Here is a 13,534-nt window from a genome sequence, read left to right as displayed (position 1 = left end):
CATCTATCCAATAATGTTTTACATTGAAATTTAAATCACCGAAACAAAAAAAAACTTTCCAGTAACGAAATTGTGAGTGAGTGAGCGTACTTTTTTTTTTTTTTTTTTTACTCCACATATCAAAACATGGCATCAGAAAGAGCAACTCTGGTTTTAGGTGGTGCAGCTTTAGGTGCTGTATCTTATGCAGCTTATCAAAAATTAACATTAAAAAAACCGACAACTTTAAAACCAACTGTAGTAAATACACAACCTTCGCCACAACCTTCACCAAATACATTTGAAAAGGCAAGATCCATCTTACCTTTTGGTTTCCCAGGGCCTGTTAATGATGTGATTTACCGCAATGCTTATGTAACTTCATATAATAGACGAGATCGTAATCCAAATTGGGTAGCCGAGCATTTAACAGCAGAAAGTTTAAAACGTGGAGCAGATGTCGATCGTCAAAAGTCAACATTTAAAGAAGATGATCATATTCCAGAAAAGTTTAGAGCTAAATTAAATGATTATTTCAAGAGTGGGTTTGATAGAGGACATATGGTTCCCGCTGCGGATACAAAAAACAGTCAACTTTCAATGAATGAAACATTTTATTTAACAAATATTGCACCTCAAGTAGGACAAGGATTCAATAGAGACTGTAAGAAATAATAATCATAATCATAATCGTTTTTTTTTTTTACTCACTTGTAAGTGTATCTTAGATTGGGCTTATGTTGAACATTTCTGTAGACAGCTGACACAAAAATTTAAAGATGTCTACATCTTTACAGGCCCCTTATATCTGCCTTATCAAGACCCATCGGACGGTAAATTTTATATTAAATATCAGGTTATCGGTAACCCTGCACCTAATGTAGCAGTCCCCACTCATTTCTATAAAGTGATCATGACACAAGACAATCAAGGACACTATAGTGTAGGCGCCTTTGTATTACCCAATCAACCTATTCCAGATGAAACCCCTTTAACACAATTCCAGGTTCCTCTGGATGCCGTTGAACGAGGTTCCGGTCTTGTCTTTTTTGAAAAGTTAGGCGAAGAGACAAAACGTCGCTTGCCTGACCTTTGTCGACAAACAGAATGCAAAGTGGTTATTCGTAAATTTAATGATGCTGCTGCACAAAAACAATTGCCTGCAAAATGATGAATAATAATAATAATAATAACAATGATAATAATGATTAAAAACAAAGAAATTTAGATTTTTTATTAATCATGATTGCATCTAATCGTTTCTCTAAAATAGCACGAGCCCTTTCTGCCCTTTCCTTTAGAACACATTCAGTTTCTAATTGTTTTGAGAGATAAGTGATACGAAAGTTAATTTCCTCCTTCTCCTTTTGACGTTCTGATTGTATTTCTGCCAGTTGAGATTCGAGAGATTTGATTGTTTGTTGATGAGCATGAATCTCTGTTAACAGTTTAGCGTTGTGAATACGAAGAGAAGCATCCATGTCATGATGTTGTTGGTAGCTAGATGTTGACATTCGTTTCAGAGGGTCAGGAGAAATGGTTGGAATAGGGGGTAAAGGTTGTGTAGGAGGGTCAGTAGGTGGTGGAGGATAATTAGGTGTAGTTGATCTGCTTTGTCTTGATAAAGGATTATTCGTGTTATGTCTTGACATTAAGCGACTTGATATATCAGATTGAATAGACATTCTTTTATTGCATTCATCATATCTACTCGTGTTCCTTAGAGAAGTCATTTTATGGATTGATGAAGTAGCGCTGATAACTGAGGAATCGGGACTCCTTCTGAGGGAAGAACGTTTAGGTAGCATATTATAATAGATATTATTTTTAGTTCTTGCATCCGTTTTATCATCATCCATTTGAGCAGCAGATAACTTGGCTACCATGTTTTCTAATTTTTCATAGATTGCTTCAATTTCATTACGTTCTTTATCTAATAGTTGAATATCTTGAGATAATTCATTTATCTTTGATGTCGAATCCTTTTCGTTTTGATATTCATCAAATTTAAACTCGAGTAGATCAATCAAGACAGATTGCTTTTCACATAAATCACGTAGTTCCATTCCCGTCTTTTGAAGTCTAACCAATTCCGCTTCAACCCAATTATTACGCTCTCGAGTTACTGTGATCTGATTTTCGAGTTCCTCAATTTGACGATGTAGATCAGCAACTGTTGTCATCTGTTCCTCCTTTTCTTCAAGAATGACATTACTATTAGGTGGTAGAGATGGTGAAATGGATATATGACGGGGTTTATCATTACTATTGTAAAAGGTGGACAAAGTCGAATCACTACTTGAACTTGTAATAGAAGAATAATGATGACATTTAGATAGCGATTGTCGAAGTAAAGAATTTTCGTTTAGTAATTTGAGTACAAGTTGACTGTTAGAAGGGTTCATGTTGATGGAAGAAGTAAATGAAAATGCTTTTTGAATTTGTGATGGAGAATCCTGTGAATCGATGCAAGTCAGAAATAAAATGGAATTACTTTGCTCAAGTAGTTGAGTTATGTTATTTTTTGGATGTTGTGTCTCGTTGTTATTAATCCATGACGTTATTATATCATGGTCACTATTTTTTGAATCTATGATATTTAATTGGGAAACTAATCTAGAAGTATTCTTTTCTTTAATAAAGATAGAACGTATAGAAGCATTATAGCTATAAACATATAGTAAGAACAGTGTAAGTTAAAAGTGTACACACATATATACATTTATATTATAGATCTACTTTACGGTTTCTCATAATTATCATCATTTATACTATAAGTAGTTCCCTCTTCAGACCTATTATTTTCTTCTATAAACTTGAAATAAATATCGTATTTGTCTTTCTGTGATAATAATTGAGAAAGGATATTTTTTGTAATCTTGTTCACGTCAAATCTCTTCTTATCTTCATCCTTCGCCACATCCTAATAATACATGTTGGTTAGTATGCAACATTGGTATAAGCAGAGCAGATAAATATATATAAATATATACATAAACAGGTTACTTTACATAAAACACAAGACTGGTATGCTTTCCTATTAGTAATAAGAATTAATTTTTTTTTTTTTTAGTTTATCAGTAATAGTTATAGAAGCATTATAATAAATAAAAAAAAAAACCTTTTGAAAAGAGTCCATTTAAGGCCCATTGTGGAATATCTTCTTGAGTATTAATAGCTAGATCAAATGTGTATATTGAAGAGACATGATTATCTATTGTTGGAAGAACAATAATATAATTTTCGAATATCTTAATTTTATTCTCTTGTTCTTGTCCAAAATCATTATTATCATGTAGAATTTGAACAGCTATGTGTATTAAAACAAATGTAAGCTTTCTTATTGCCATCAAATATATATATCTATTTTATCATTACCAATTTGAATATCTTTATTATCTTTTGATATCATTTTATACAGCAAAAAGAAGAGAGAGAAGAAAGAAGAAAGAAGATTTACTGAATAATTTTAACAAATGTCTTGCTTAAATAGATGTGGTCTTATTATCTCTTTAAGAGAAGAGAGGTAAATCAACAGCTGCAGCTGATTATAAAAAAAAAAGGAAAAAATAATTCTCAGTTTTAAAGTTTGTCTTAACATCAAGCTACTTACAAAAAAAGATACCTTGTTAAAGAGTATATTCAATGATAGAATCGAAAATTACTGATATTGTTCTCATAACAGACTAATTTTTTTCTTCTTCTTTTTTTAATTGTAATTAATAGATGCATCGTGAATAGATATAATTTTCTCTTATTTTATAAGACTGTATATTGGGTTTCTATTAAACATAGTTTAATGAATACAGTCCAATAGGTAAACATAAGCATAGGCAAAGTTAAGAAGAAGAAATAAACATAGTGAGAGGAAATTAGGAATAGATTTTTTATTTACCTTCACGTTCACATTCAGAATATATTATTTGCATTTTAATGTATGTTAAAATGCTACACAAACATCTAAATTTTAATTGTTAATTACCTGCATATGCACAGAATTTTAACCTAAAAAAAAGGAGACAATTGTAAATTTTTATTGGATTGACTCATTTTTTTTTATTAAAGTTTATTTAAATACTTCCAGATGAGATTTATTTTATTTTTGTTTTTTATTTTTATTTTTTTATTTTTATTTAAGACCTGGTCTCTTATTAATACAACGATCCTTGTAACTTTCGGAATGTCTCATCCAATACAAGCAGTCATCAGAAGTAACTCTCTGACAAGCTTCCACATTCTATGAGGTGTAATAAGCGTGACTTATCATTCAAAGGAGCTTACTTGATGTTGTTTTTTAATCTTTGACCTACAATCTTCAAAAGTTGAATAAGGTAGGGGCAAAAAAAAAGCAGCTTGAACAAATTTAGCAGCATAATATAATGCTTTGCCCTTCTACAAATGTTTCTTTTGGCAAAAAAAAAAGAGAGAGAGAGAAAAAGAAAGAGTTCAAGGATGCATAAATCGGATATAAGCCCGGTGAAAAGGAAGGAGGATGTTGATCCTAAAGATTAGAAGGAACAGGATGAGAACTCAAGTACATGCTGACAGGAATGACCACAGATACAGTTTCTGATACCAGTACTAGACTAGAAGGAAGCCAATGTACAAGAATGGGGTCAATTCCGAGGGCAGATAGAAGGACTTGTTCGTTATAATGCGAGCCGAAACTTGCATTGTTTAAGAAAGAAATATCTATGGCCAAATGTAGTAGAAAGAAGAGGATATGATTTTAGAGGAGGAACTATTGAATACAGAAAGACCAGAGATAAACTGTTCAAGGAGACAAAGAAGACAATTAGTTGAAAAGGAGTGGTAACGAAGGATGAGCCCAAGTAGCATGCATATCAACATAATGATGGATATCAGAAGGAGTGAAGATTTTAGTGATTACAGAGAATATTGATTTCGTATCCTTGCTTTAACTGGGCTGTTTTCGACAAAAGAGCGAATTGCTGCTTTAATATCACACAATAATTTGAAGAAGTTGACAAACAACACGTATATTTTATCTTAATAAAGTATGAATGCCTTGAAGCCAGTATATATTAATGGCAAGGAGTGACATTCACAGAATATGGTATACGGTTCATTTCAAAAAAAAAAAAAAAATGACTTGATTACATAAGGAATAAACAGCTCTCCAGTGTCCAAAGAAAAAGATCACAAAGTATCATTTGCTTATTTAGTGAGAGGGGGAGAGAAAGAAAGAAATAGTTTTATCTTTGAGGTGATTGATGTACCTTAAACTATACTCAACTTCATATAATTCTGTAAGCCAAAAATGCTTATAAAATTGAAGCAATGCATTTTTCCTCAAATGATGAAAACAAACTTTCGTTTAGACAGTACCGTAGTCTTAGAATAACGAGAAGAGGAGGTAAAGACTATTGATGTAGAGCTTGACAGATGTGAAATGATTGATACTGAATTAGAAACACGTATAAAACAGACTTCATACAATAATGAGCTTGAAGCATATGTAGTAACTTTCAAATACTGTATAAATTCGACCATTTATAAAAACTCAAACTTAGAAAATTTACTTATAAAGGTGATAAGTAATGTCTAGATTATATACAAGCAAACAAGACAGTGTGTACTACTTTTCTTTCTACATTGGAAAACAAATAAAAGACCATAAAGTAAATAACTGAAATAAATATAGTTTCTCTTATATAAGTAGCATTCTTTAAGATACGCCTATTCTATTCTTTTTTTATTTTTTATTTATTTTTTATTTATTTTTTATTTCAATATATTACATTAGACTTCCTTCTTATTTTTCTGTTCTCTATTTAAACAATTTATTAATAAAGTATAATAAAAGCAGTATACATCTCTGTTAATAGATATATAATGATAGTAAAGTCCATTAGTATATTTTAATGTCTTATTAACCATATAATAAAAAGAAAAGCATTACCCTTTTGAAAAAACAAAGAGAATTTACTGTTTTAATATTCGTACAGCGTTTTTAGAAAATAGATAACTAGCTCCTGACCAAACAGTTGTACCGCCTACAAGCCATCTATATAAAGAAAGATAAATAAACAAACAAACAAACTACAAGTATATATGAACATGAATGATTATTATCATTTACTGTAATGCTAGTAATACTTCATCAGAAGGTATTCCCATATTAAGAGATGTTAAAGAAAACCCCATTAACAACAACTGCAAAGCAGTATTCACTTTACTGATTTGTGTTGGTTTTACTTCTGCTGAAGGAATAGATCCATCAAAATAACGTGCAATCGTCTTCTATTATAAATGTCAATACTTTTTTTTTTTTTTTTTTTTTTTTTTTTTTGTTTGTTTGTTTATTTCATGTCATTGATACCTACAGGTTCTGGTAAAGAGATATAACGATAATAAAATGCAGATAAAACTAATCCTGTATCTCTACCTAAAATAATAGTCGCCAATGGTACTTTATGATTGTTAATGAATATACCTCATTTTTTAGTGTACTTTACTTACTTGGCAATATGCCTTGCATTGTTAAAGTAATTGTCATGACTGTCATGAGTACTTTATCTGCTAAAGGATCAATAATAGTGCCTAGAAGTGTTTTCATATTATATTTTCTAGCAATATGCCCATCTAACTATTATCTCATAAATATGATAATATGACATAATTATAATTTATTACCAAATCTGTAAATCCTGCTAATGCAAACAACCCTAATGCTGTATCATACTCATGTTGTAAAATAAGATATCCAATACATGGTGCAGCTACCAATCTACCAAAAGTCAAAATATTAGGAATCGTATAAATGTTTTCCTTTAATTCCTAAACAAATAGTTATTACATACAAATACTTTAGACATTCTATTTACTTACCTTTTTTAATTTTTTTGTGACAGATTCTTTATTATTATCGTCTTCCTTTTTCGTCATTACCCATCTTGATTTTGTATTTGAGATGAATGAGCGTTGTATGTATATCCAAGTATTTGTTCTAAGAGGAAAAAAAAATTATTTTTAATTTATTCTTTTGTTTAAACTATTCCTCATTCAAATTACTTTATATGTTTGCTAGATACAATCGAAGTTATTTTTTGAGATTTATTGACAATAGGATGAAATGTTGAAATTCTATTTGAAAATGAAGGTCTAACGATTTTTGTTAAAGTACATATTGAGCGCACTTGTTGATGTTTCAATAAATAGAACATAAAAATAAAGGATAAAAAGAGTAGAAATATTTATGTACATGATCGCCACCACGCCCTTGCATTGTTTAATTACTGGCGTCGTTGTCGCCTATTAAAAAAAATAGAATAAAAAAAAAAGCTTTATTTTTTATTTTTTTATTTTATTACATTATTATCAAATTGTTCATTAAAGTGAAAAAAAAAAGTATATGATTTTCTATTATTGTTTTTGTTGAGAAGAGGATTTCCAAAACATCCAGGATTTACGCTTATTTAATTTCTTCATTTTTTCGGCTACTGTTAACTTCTTTTCTTGAGATAATTCAGGCATAGGAGCAGCAGTAGTCTATTTTAATATATTAATAAATGCTGCTGTATCAAATAAGTATTATTTTAATGTACCTTATCAGCACTCAGACTAGCTCGTTTAAATAGATTAAACAATAATTGTGATTTTTTCTTTGTAATATTCTTTTCTTTGGCTTTTGTCGACAAACTGACATTTTTACTCTTTCGTAGATTGGAGGAATCAGTGATATCTTTATTTTTTTCTTCTTCATAATCACTATTAACAGTTGTTACAGTAATTGTTTCTGTTAAGGATATACTTTGATGTGATGACCGAGGTCTACTATGACTGCCATCTTCTTCCACACTAATTGTTCCTTCATGATATTCAACAGGGGAAGGAGCTGGATCAATTTTGTCTTCTATAATTTGCTGAGATGGAACTATATGAGTGCTAGGAGAATTATCTATGAGGGGAGTAGATGTTATGGTTGTTGTTTCAATTTCAGGAGTAATCATTTTTGATATTATTTGGTTATCATGACATGAATTGTCTTCTTGGATAATATCATTTTGATTTACTGTTAACCTTACATCATTAACAGTTACTACCTGCTCCTCTTCTTTTACTGTTAACCTTTCTAATAATGCAACATTACTATCATCATGAAGCTCTTCTGTTTGAGTCATGTTTACATCTAATTCCTGAACAATCACTTCATTTTCTTCTGTACTGACATTAGTTGAAACACTCACTATGATAGAGCTTTCTTTTTGTATATCATTGGATGCATGATCTGTAATAGCTTCTCCATCAGTATTAGATGACAGTTCATTTAAATGATCGTCTGTAAATACTTTAACTTCTTTAGATAATTTCTCTTTACCATCTAGTTCTTCAACAATATCACTTCCTTCTTTGTTGTTATTAGTATCTTCATTATTCATCGTCTCAGTTTCTATATCATGAGTTGTAATGTCTACTTCATGATCTAGATTAGGTTTATCTTCAGTATCTAATTGTATCCTTTGTTGGCTTAAAGGCTCTTTCTTATCTTCTGATCTGTCATTAAGGATAGTTGGATTTCCTGTCATTACTTCATTTGTTGTTACTTTTGTTCTCTTTTGATTATTTCTACGCGAAGTATTGTATCTTTTTTTGTGTCCTTTTTTTTTACCCATTTTTAAATAATAACTAGTCAGGTCAAAATACAGGAAGAAGAGGAAGAAAAAGAAATTAAAAGTAAAACATTTGTTAAATAGCTTTAACTCCTTATAAACAGGAAAATGTTATGATAAAAGGAGTAATCGTGTATGCTGGTTACATCTTTATCATTGTTTAACATGACAAAAAAAATAAATAAATAAAAAAATAAATAAAAATAAATAAAAATAAAAAGTTGTTATATTTTATTGGAAGTGAGTACATAGCTTAATCTGAATATAGTTTACTAATCGCCGTACATGTATTACACTGATATTTCCAAACATTTGCATGTGGTACAGTTAATCTGAAAATGATTGGCGGATTTTTTTTTTTGTTTTGTCGATTTTTGCTAGCTTAAATTGTCCCTAATTTGTCGACCTACTAGTACTTTGTAATCCCAGTTTGAGATTTTTTTTTTTTCAATTCATACGATTGAGAGTAATTAACATGCAAAGCGCGTTTTATTTTGAGAATGGCTAAAATAATATATATGATGAACAGGAAAAAAAAAAAAGCTTTTGATCCTATGGAGATTGAGCAAGCTGAAATTTCAGGTTCAGATATTATTTTGGAAACAGTAATGAGTAGAAAGAAGTATTTAGAAAAACAGCCACCAGCAAAAGAAATAAAAGTAGCTGAAAAAGTCCGAAAAGTTTAAAAAAAAGAGAATATTACAACTGTAACTATGTACAATGATTACGGACATGTACAAATCATAAACTTTATCGATAAGATAACTCTTCTACCTGAAAATAGTAAGAGGACTGCTCAAGTTGCACATGAACTTGGTATAAATGAGTGAATTGCCTAAGAGTAGTGAAAGAGTTATGTTGAAACTGGCGATACGCCTTTTAAGAAAATAATAATAAAAAAAAACTAGAGGTAGAACTAGTGTATGTATGAAAAAAAACTCAAGACTTCGTTAAAAAAATGGTTAAAGATAATCCTCAAACAACAGTTAATGATGTTTTGGAAAGCCTTACAGAAAGATTTGATAACTTGAAAATATCAAAGACGCAGCTACATCACCACATGAAAACCACTTTAAATTTGACAGTGAAATACGCAACTTTTGAACCAAAAGCAGGTGACAATGCAGACAATTTAGATACAAGATACCATTGGTTTTTGGATCACAAAGATATGAATATCGATTACCTGCAAAGATACATCTTCATTAACGAAGCTGGTTTTTCATATTGATATGAAATACAACTATGTAGGGTTAGAAAAAGGGGGGGACGTGCAATTGTGAAAACTCCTGAAACTCACTCTGTATCTCATGCCATCGTAGGTGCAACTTCAGCTTCCACTGTTCTTCATGTTGTAATAAAGAGACCACCGACTAAAGCTGATAAAACCAAAGAAAAGACTTCAAAGACTCAAAAATCAATTAAAGAAAAGAAGAAGACTAATAGATAGAATGGAATAGGACAAGAAACAAACAAGAAGCACCCTCTCCAAAAGGAACTACAGCCGCTCATTACATTAAATATATCGATGAACTTCTTGGACATTTTCTTGTGATGGATAGCGCCTCAATTCCCAAGTCACTGCTAATGAAGAAAAAAATCGAAAGCAGAGGCTATAAGAGAATATATCTTTACGACTTATTCTCCTGAATTAAATACAATTGAACAATTTTGATATCTCGTAAAGCACAAGTTGAAAAAAAAAGAGAAAAGCTTTTGAAAAATGAAAATGTAGCAGATAGAATAGGCGATACTTGTAGTCAAGTTCGTGTTAGCAACTTACAGATAACAATTGGGCATTCTAAACACCAGATAATTAAATACTATAATAAACAACCCTTCTAAATATTATTTATTGACTTTATATGAACATTTCTCTTATTGATTTTAGAAAAAAGAGGAATGGCATCGAAACGTAGTTTACGTCTGAAATTAGCGGCTGCAGATATAGTAAAATCAGACACAGTGAGAATGATCATTGTGAGAAATAAATGTATGCTACTGCTACGTAGTCAAAATTAAATAGTGCTAAGCCAAAACTAATTGTCAATTACATAAAAAAAAATGGGCCGTCCATTTGAGCAAACTATTTAAAAAAAATGATCAAACTGTTTAAATGTTTAAAAGACATACAAAATAAATACAGGAAAAATAGTGCAGCACCATAATAAAAATAAAAATATTATACAAGCCTGTTAAAGATAATATTTAATTGATTCGATTTTTTTTTTAAAGGTTAGCTGAACCAAAGGATTCGGCACAGTTTAATCTCAAGGTTGGCTACAATTTTTTTGTTTGTAGTACTGAGATGACTGCTTATAGTTTGAGCAATTGTAGACAATTTCTTCACTTTGTTTACAAAAGTCAATATATTGCAATTGCTTTCATTTTAAATACATGTCTGTATATATATCTAGTTAAATCATTTACTAGTGCCCAAACACCAGTGCTTGATTGCTAATTTGCTTTATTTTCAAGCTTTATTTTTAAAGATATTATTCTATCAGCAATAATAAGTAAGTTACAAAATAAAAAACACTCGCAGCATATCGTAAAAAATTCGGACAACAGACGACTGTGGTTGCTAATTGACATACAATAGCCTTTTGTTGGGTGTTTCAAGAAGGTAAATATTGTCGCTGGGTGTAATAATCGACCCTTTAGAAGGTGTGATCGATAGTTTAGATACGTGAAGGGGTGTTGTAGCAGCGTAGTAAGCTGACGCATATCTTCGATCCTTTGGTGATTTTCGGATTACGTTTGAGGTGTTGGCAAATTCCATCATGAATCTTTGCATACTCCTCTCCGAAAACAATAATGAACATTCCCTTATCTTTTCATTTACGAGAAACTTATTACAACCTGGCCCAACAAAAGTGGTATTTGGAAGATGTAGGTATAAGATTAGACTTCCTGTTACTAACAAATTAAATTGTGTAGTCCTAAATTGAAGTTTATTGATAATTCACCCCTTTATCAGATGGTAGGGTAACTTCGATAGTAAAACCTTTGTACCTTCTAGATTCTGCTTTGAATATGTTAGAAAAGGTGCTTCTATTTGACTCCAAATGCTCATCGATGTTTGCATCCCGAGCATATAACTCACAAGAGGTTATCAATAGCGTGAATTTTTCTGCCTGAATGACACCTCCAGCAAATAAATCTGGAGTCAATGGAAGTATATGTTTTCGATAGGAAAATCATAGTTGAGGGCTTCCTCCGAATCTTTGTTTAACTCTACAAATGGTCCAATAACGCCAAGTACTTTGGAATAGCGACCACTCTAAACCTAGCTGTGGAAGCTTGCTAGATTATTACTTGTATTATTACGTGCTGCAATAGTAGCTGTATTATTACAAGAATAAGCACTGCTGAAAACAAGCCGTGCTTCAAAATTTGAAGTAATGAAGTTGTTAAGAGTGTTTCTGGATGGGCTGTTAATAAAGAGGGGCAGATACATAATGTTGCCAGCCATGTTGTTAGCTGGATGTTTAATTAAAAGTTTTGCTAGTACGAAATCATGGTATTTCGCCAAACCTCCATACTTCTGCTTTTTATTCTCATTGCTACCTTGCAGTACGCTTGAGCAGTCTTCATCAAAAGAAAAATGCTCAATGTTGTACTTGTTTGTGAGTTTTTGGGGCTTTTGGTAATGTAGGGTGTTGACGTGTCACATGACTCATACGCTTTTACATCCTTTAAGATTACTGCAGTACATGGGACAGATGAATTCAGCATTTTCATTCGCTTCTACAGTAATTGAGACTGTTATTTTATTTTTACGTTAGTTTAACTTTAAGTAAAATCTTTTTACAAGTATTAAATTACCTCCGTAGTTTTCAATGGTGGCCAGAGGCGTATAAAAATTAAAATGTGTTGCCGACGCGTCGTAACAGATTTGAAGGACATTTCGCATTGAAACTTTTTTGAAATGCTTTCACTATCAGTACTTTTGATGGCGACTTCTTCAGTGTCTTTCCAACTGATAGTCTTCTCGTCGCTGACGATCTGCGCTTGTGTTTCTTTGCTTTTTTAAAATTATGGAATACCTTTTTTCTTAGGAAAAAAAAATGTTTTCAGGTGCACAATCTTGACTGAACATGCTATTTTTTTTTTTGGAAAATTTATACTGAATCACACATCGCGGGGTGGTGGGACTGGATGAAACAGAAGTTCAGAGAAAATGTAGTTGATGTTGAATTAGACAGAACAGATTAAAATAAAGTATAGTAAACAAAAGTAGAGATATAAAATTAAAATGAAATATAATAGAAGTAGTAGAAACGAAAGAAAGGGCTGAATATCGAACTAGTCGGTTGTAAATTCCAATAGAGGGAACGGGCAAATAATTGTCTTAACATTGGCTATGATAGATATAACTAACTTCTCTACATTAGATAAGGCAGACGGGCTCGAAGAAACACTAAGCTGCCAATATGAATCCCAGATTTTCCAAAAGGTCAAGGATAAAATGATGAGAAAACGGGGACAACTGCATATAGAAGAAGGGCAATTTAAATGTCGCAGAGCAGAAGATCGGTAGGGAAGAACAAATGAAGGTAATAAGAGTTCAAGACCCGTTACCATATTTCATTTTTAAGAGGACAGTCAACTAAAAAGTGTCTGAGAGAATCTTCGTATTCACATCAAAATTACAGAGTGTATCACATGCAAGGCTGTATGAGAAAAGCGGCTGTTTGGTAGTAATACATTTGTTGAAACTGTAATGGTATAGATTGTAATAGTATAAAAGATAAAAAAGAAAGAAAGAAATGAAACGAAAAGAAGTATAATTTTAGACTGTTTATTCAGTATAAAGAATAATAATAAAGATAAAGAATATTTTGTATAAAAAGGATAGGTCATGAAACAGTGTTAGTATTCAAATATACATTGTGTTGATTCAAGAGATTGATCTATGG

The 13,534-nt window shown here is 31.2% G+C and overlaps 6 protein-coding genes across 6 annotated transcripts; 2 read left to right on the top strand and 4 right to left on the bottom strand.

The window, feature by feature from the left end:
- Positions 1-90: 90 nt before the first annotated feature.
- BX663DRAFT_535472 (uncharacterized protein) lies at positions 91-1,226 on the top strand. The gene is made up of 2 exons (XM_051530599.1): positions 91-643; positions 708-1,226. Exons 1-2 carry the CDS (start codon positions 127-129, stop codon positions 1,148-1,150), a joined length of 960 nt encoding a protein of 319 aa, XP_051384486.1. The 5' UTR covers positions 91-126; the 3' UTR covers positions 1,151-1,226.
- BX663DRAFT_550179 (uncharacterized protein) lies at positions 1,188-3,391 on the bottom strand (the record flags this gene model as incomplete). Its single annotated transcript, XM_051531197.1, has 5 exons — positions 1,188-2,646; positions 2,724-2,902; positions 2,991-3,016; positions 3,101-3,289; positions 3,358-3,391. The coding sequence occupies 5 exons, from the start codon at positions 3,389-3,391 to the stop codon at positions 1,188-1,190; spliced, it is 1,887 nt and encodes a 628-aa protein (XP_051384485.1).
- Positions 3,392-5,747: 2,356 nt separating this feature from the next.
- On the bottom strand, positions 5,748-7,079 carry BX663DRAFT_318958 (CDP-alcohol phosphatidyltransferase-domain-containing protein). Its single transcript, XM_051522092.1, has 8 exons — positions 7,015-7,079; positions 6,832-6,949; positions 6,637-6,780; positions 6,463-6,589; positions 6,327-6,412; positions 6,083-6,243; positions 5,903-6,007; positions 5,748-5,770 (listed from the first exon to the last, which is right to left on the bottom strand). The coding sequence occupies exons 2-7, from the start codon at positions 6,886-6,888 to the stop codon at positions 5,926-5,928; spliced, it is 657 nt and encodes a 218-aa protein (XP_051384484.1). The 5' UTR covers positions 6,889-6,949; positions 7,015-7,079; the 3' UTR covers positions 5,748-5,770; positions 5,903-5,925.
- A 135-nt stretch (positions 7,080-7,214) lies between these two features.
- On the bottom strand, positions 7,215-8,806 carry BX663DRAFT_502598 (uncharacterized protein). The gene is made up of 4 exons (XM_051526635.1): positions 8,321-8,806; positions 7,548-8,239; positions 7,314-7,491; positions 7,215-7,254 (listed from the first exon to the last, which is right to left on the bottom strand). Exons 1-3 carry the CDS (start codon positions 8,613-8,615, stop codon positions 7,366-7,368), a joined length of 1,113 nt encoding a protein of 370 aa, XP_051384483.1. The 5' UTR covers positions 8,616-8,806; the 3' UTR covers positions 7,215-7,254; positions 7,314-7,365.
- A 764-nt stretch (positions 8,807-9,570) lies between these two features.
- Positions 9,571-10,062, top strand: BX663DRAFT_550176 (uncharacterized protein; the record flags this gene model as incomplete). The annotated part of the gene is made up of 2 exons (XM_051531196.1): positions 9,571-9,764; positions 9,864-10,062. The coding sequence occupies 2 exons, from the start codon at positions 9,571-9,573 to the stop codon at positions 10,060-10,062; spliced, it is 393 nt and encodes a 130-aa protein (XP_051384482.1).
- A 2,797-nt stretch (positions 10,063-12,859) lies between these two features.
- On the bottom strand, positions 12,860-13,250 carry BX663DRAFT_502595 (uncharacterized protein). Its single transcript, XM_051526634.1, has one exon. It carries the CDS (start codon positions 13,197-13,199, stop codon positions 12,921-12,923), a length of 279 nt encoding a protein of 92 aa, XP_051384481.1. The 5' UTR covers positions 13,200-13,250; the 3' UTR covers positions 12,860-12,920.
- Positions 13,251-13,534: the final 284 nt, after the last annotated feature.

This window comes from Cokeromyces recurvatus, assembly GCF_025118155.1.
Source record: "Cokeromyces recurvatus strain NRRL 2243 chromosome Unknown BX663scaffold_7, whole genome shotgun sequence".
Taxonomy (NCBI): domain Eukaryota; kingdom Fungi; phylum Mucoromycota; class Mucoromycetes; order Mucorales; family Mucoraceae; genus Cokeromyces; species Cokeromyces recurvatus.
Note: the sequence above shows the minus strand (reverse complement) of the source record. Positions and strands in the feature narration are given on the sequence as shown.